Source organism: Montipora capricornis, chromosome 8 (genome assembly GCF_036669925.1).
Source record: "Montipora capricornis isolate CH-2021 chromosome 8, ASM3666992v2, whole genome shotgun sequence".
Classification (NCBI taxonomy): Eukaryota; Metazoa; Cnidaria; class Anthozoa; order Scleractinia; family Acroporidae; genus Montipora; species Montipora capricornis.
The window spans coordinates 16,480,842-16,485,841 of record NC_090890.1 but is presented as its reverse complement, the minus strand read 5'-3'; the positions used below and the strand labels follow the sequence as shown (position 1 = coordinate 16,485,841).

The 5,000-nt window shown below is 38.3% G+C and overlaps 1 protein-coding gene across 2 annotated transcripts in view; it reads left to right on the top strand.

Annotated features, from left to right (window-relative positions):
* The window catches only part of LOC138058920 (uncharacterized), a 79,661-nt gene that overhangs the window by 51,355 nt on the left and 23,306 nt on the right, over positions 1-5,000 (top strand). For both annotated transcript variants that reach the window (XM_068904380.1, XM_068904379.1), the window contains exons 7-8: positions 2,212-2,766; positions 4,136-4,224. In XM_068904380.1, the coding sequence (XP_068760481.1) occupies positions 2,212-2,766; positions 4,136-4,224 (644 nt within the window). The remainder of the gene's footprint in view (positions 1-2,211; positions 2,767-4,135; positions 4,225-5,000) is intronic.

The window sequence follows — 5,000 nt, the reverse complement described above, 5'->3', positions numbered from 1 at the left end:
TGCAGTAAGAAGTTGTACTATCATTCATATTTCAATGATCATATGACAAATGTCAGAAAAACTTGGATTGGGATTAATCATCTCATCGGCCAAAATAAGAAAAGATGTAAACCTATTGTTGCGCTTCCTAATGTGCTCAATGAATTCTTTTCTTCCGTGGGTCAAACACTTGCGGCATCAGTACCTACTGTTAGTCATCATTTCAGTGATTACCTCCCTGCTGTTAATTCATCTAGTTCATTCTTCTTTGAGCCAGTCACTTCCATGGAACTCGAAACTGAAATTTTGCTTCTCCCTACTAACAAAGCACATGGCTTATACTCCTGTCCTGTTCGCGTATTGAAATCTTCCAGTAGTGTACTTTCTCTACCACTGGCACAAATAATGAATAATTCCGTTTTAACAGGACAATATCCATCTAAAGTATGCAAAAGTTATTCCCATCTTCAAGGGCGGCGATGAAACAGACCCAAGTACCGTAACTACCGTCCCATTTCTCTTTCGCTTTTCAATCGGCTCTTTGAAAAAGTTATGTATAATAGATTAAAATCTTCTGTTGAATTAAATGGACCTCTATACAATGGCCAGTATGGGTTTTTGTGAGAAAATGTCAACTCAACATGCACTTTTGGATTTTGTTAATTCGATCCAAAGCAATATGGATAGCAAATTGTTCACTTGCGGTATTTTCTTCGACTTTAAAAAGGCTTTTGATACTGTGGATCATTCAATTCTTCTGAGCAAGCTATATCATTACGGTATAAGGGGCCCGGTAAACGAATGGTTTTCATCCTACTTAAATGGCCGTGTCCAAACTACTCAAATTGAGAAACACATATCTTCTAAAAGAAATGTGCTAACAGGGGTCCCACAATGCTCTGTTCTGGGCCCTCTACTTTTCTTGATTTATATTATTGATGTTTATAATTCTTCAAAGAAGGTTTCTTTTTATTTATTTGCTGATGATACAAACCTGCTGTATGCTGACAAGGATTTTAAGTCACTAGAAAGTGTAACCAACATCGAATTGCATCGAATTATCGTTCATCTTTAGTCAGGTTGCAAGTCCTTAGGGAAGCTGATTGTACAGTAAAAGGTATCCTAATTCATGTTGTTGGCCTTAGTAAGTTCTGATAGTTCCTTTTGAGGAGACACAGCGACCTCAATTGTGGATACAATGGCCTTGGTTTCTTAGTAGTTTGGGTGTGGTAGTTAATTGTTTGAATAGGCAGTAGGTTTGAGACCCTTAGAGTTTCGATAGTTGTGGCATGCGACACCTTAGTCTGAAGTAGAGATAAATATCAACGGAAGTCAGTCATCTGAGGTTCAGATGGTTTGCTGTTCAGTCTTCATTGTTCATTCTTCAAGTGTTGGTGTTGGAACTTGTTCGACTACTTCTGTTGTCTGTTTTTTTGCAAACAACTCGTCCGTCTGAGCATGGGGTCATTAACTTGTTTAGGGACTTTAACAAATCGAAAGTAGTTCAGCGTTGTCTGTTCTCTTATCGACAACGATATTCGTCATCACAGTGGTCAAAATGTTGTGGACGCTGAGTAAGTCCACAACAAATTTTGACCACTGTGGTGACGAATATCATAGTCGATAAGAGTACAGACAACGCTGAACCACTTTCGATTTGTTTTTACCACAATATTCAACGCCAAACAAAGTGTTTATTTCAGAGCATGACCAAAACTGATCATGACACAAAGAAAGAGCAAGCGTTGTCTATAGCTTTCTCGCAATATGATTGGTTTATTTCCCAAAATGGGTGTTCCTAATTGGTTGTTTCAGTGCGTGTCAAATTGACGCGAGCATGACGCGAGCGGCGTTGTCTAGACTCTTATCGACAACGGCGAATTAGCCAATCGGATTGCGAGATTAAGAGCAGTTGTGATGAAATTATCCTCTATAGCAGCAGGTTATTCTATTAAAGGTAGACAAAGTACTGCTCCAGAAACATCTCCTTCAAGTAACAGGGCAATAAAGAAAAATAATGGTGACTGAGCTTCATGTATCGAAGACGCATGGGAACTAGACCATTATAATAGGTTCAGGTGACACACATGTTCATTCAACATACACTGTGACTGAAAAGTTGGAGGATAGAGTTCTTCCAATCGCTATAAGGGGCATGGTAAATATTAAGCCTGGTAAATGAATGACTTCATTGATGAATTTAACAAACTATAATATTTTCCTTATTCACAGCTCATATGCACTGGAAAACAAAAATGAGGTAATTGAGGTACTGTTAACACAGGAAGAACTTCTGATTGATTCAACCGGGAGAGACCAAGAAACAATGCTTGTTGATCCTTTCCAGACTTCTGTAGAAGACGTCAAGATATTTATTGAAAACAAGATGAAAATTCCAGCTGATAAACGTATCATCATTTTCTATGATGTACAAAATATGTGTGATGCAAACTCTCCATCACTTAGTGATGTCTTTTTGAAGGCAAAGCAGAAACCTATTTTCAAGGTCTATATTGACACGCCCATCAAAATAACAGTGCTTCAGCCCCCCAATGAGAAGAAACAGGAAGTTGAAGTAATGTGGTTTGATACTGTGGATAAATTGAAACAAAAATTGGAAGAACGTGATATTTGTAGCCGTCAACATATGTTAAAGTTCAGTGGTGCAGATCTTAATGATGGAAGGAAGCAGTTGGTTGGCCTCGGAATCAAGAACAAATCAGAGATTGTAATCCATGAACCTCTTAAACCGAGTACTCACAGAGGATTCTCATCTGCTGCTATTAGGTACCTTAACTTTCCACAATTGTCGTATTCTGTTGCTATGGTGTATTTAGAGCATTTTCCCCTGAGCAATGACAACTGGTAGAATCCAGTACCTAATATTTATGCAGCATTGCTTTGTGTAGTTTGATTGTACGTGTCACAGATTTGAACAGTGTGGGTGTCGTGGTCGACTTAAGAAGGTTTTTGCTATGTACGTGCAGCAGCAAAAAAATAATTAATAGTATGTGTCTGAAAAGACATGAATTCGTTTATCTATGTGATAGTATCTATTTGATTTTATGTGTTAACGTTTCAGGAAATAGGATGGGGCAAATTAAATTTGCATACTGTACAAAATGATGGCTTAAATTAAGGAAAGTAGCTTGTGTGGAATTGTGAAATTGAATTCAACCCTAACCCAGTTCATTACCCGCAGGTACAAAACACAGGTTACAGGTCATTGTTTTACCAATGCTAGCATTAGGCCTAAACACTTTTGTTTAGGTCTTAGGTTAGCTTTCGTGAATATTTAGGATTTTTTCTGTATTGGTAAATCAATGACTTGTGACCTGTATTTTTTACCTGCCAGTTTATTATCTACAAGAGGCATCTTATGGTTAGGTTTCTTTGATGAACAATCAACTATTAAAATACTTGAATAAGTTACCCCTTAAAGATCAACAGTCAGCTGACGTTTTTGGGACGTCAACTGTGGGACTTGCGAAACAAAATCAGCACATAAATCTAACAAGACTTCACAAGCAGGAAAATCTGACATAAAGTTAAAGCTGCACAAGCCAAACCACCAATTTAGTGTTAAGCATGAAGTACATTTGGCCGTATTCGGCTATTTTCATGAATGTAACAAGCGTGGTGCTAGGTATGTTCACTGCACATGCCATCAACTCCACCAAAATTAGAAGAGTTGTAAAGGCTGTTAGTCATTGGTAAATATTTGGAGCACAAACACAACCTGAAAGCCAACATTCTCGACTTTAAACCTTTCTTAATTTTTGAGCAATGCCAAAGCAAAATAGACTGTCAATTTTTTTATTAGGGGACTTCGAATTGAGTTTAACAACTCTGTTGGTGCAAGAGACTGTCACTCAGAACAATGCGCTTAGCTTTTTAATTTATTTTTTGTATATTTCTTTCTTGCAATTTTCAGGTTTTATATTAACTATTATGTAATCATATTCATAATGCTTCAGTGTATTTGACAATGAAATTTTGAACTTGACAATGCTGTCCTTAGGAGGGTTAAACATTGTTTGCTGGTTAATTTTGCGGGGTCCTTTATAAATCGATTCTTGTTATTTTTCTTGTGATCAAAAGTAAGCAAGTTTCTGCAAGAATGTTTCAAAAATACTTTCCATATTTTTGTCAACAGGACATCACGCACAAGGGGTTTTGGACAAAAAACCAGAGGGTTATTTGAATGTGATAGTGATGAACCCCGCTTGGAGTTATTTCATTCTAGTAAGTATCATGTTTAAGAGTTATTTGTGTATAAAGACCAAATTACATAAACCTCCGTTCGAAACACATGAGATAACATTTGGTAGAATTCCACTTACTTGTGCATCAACTTTTTAATGTATTGGGCAGCCTTGCCCCACTAGGGACAATTGAAAAAACGATAGATGATATTCCAATGGTCTCTGTGTATGAGCAAATGGTCTCGTGATCCTCTGAATCCGTTTCTTCTGCGCTTCGAAACCACAAACAGGCAAGCGGAATTTCTGCTTTAGGTCCTTTTAAGCTTAAATTACACGGATACTTGTGAAGGCACTGGCAAGTAAAAATTGTCTCATCAAAAGCGGCCACATCACTCCCTTTGGCCTTCTCGCCACCCTGTACAATCAGCAAGCAGGAGTCTGCCTAAAAGACGCATATGTGGTGGCCCTAATTTGACTGACACAGCCATGCTGTCCTGCTGTTCTGGCCCTTCTTGCGAGGCAGCCTGTCATGATTTGCAACTCCAGACATTTGTTGACGGATCCTCTCTCCCTGTCCCCTGTGATAACAAACATCACTTCCTTTTCTTCAGATTTTGAAAGTGTGTTTGCTTAACACCTGGCAGGCAATTTTTATCCAAAGGCCGTTTACTTTCAGTGTAAGTTTTGGATGTCACAGTCCACCATTACTCACGTTCAAAACTGACCGATTGGACCTCAGAGGACTGGAACCTGGGAAAAGTGGCGCCAAAGGCTCACAAGATTAAAAATCTCAGCGTGTGACTGCAGCTTATTATA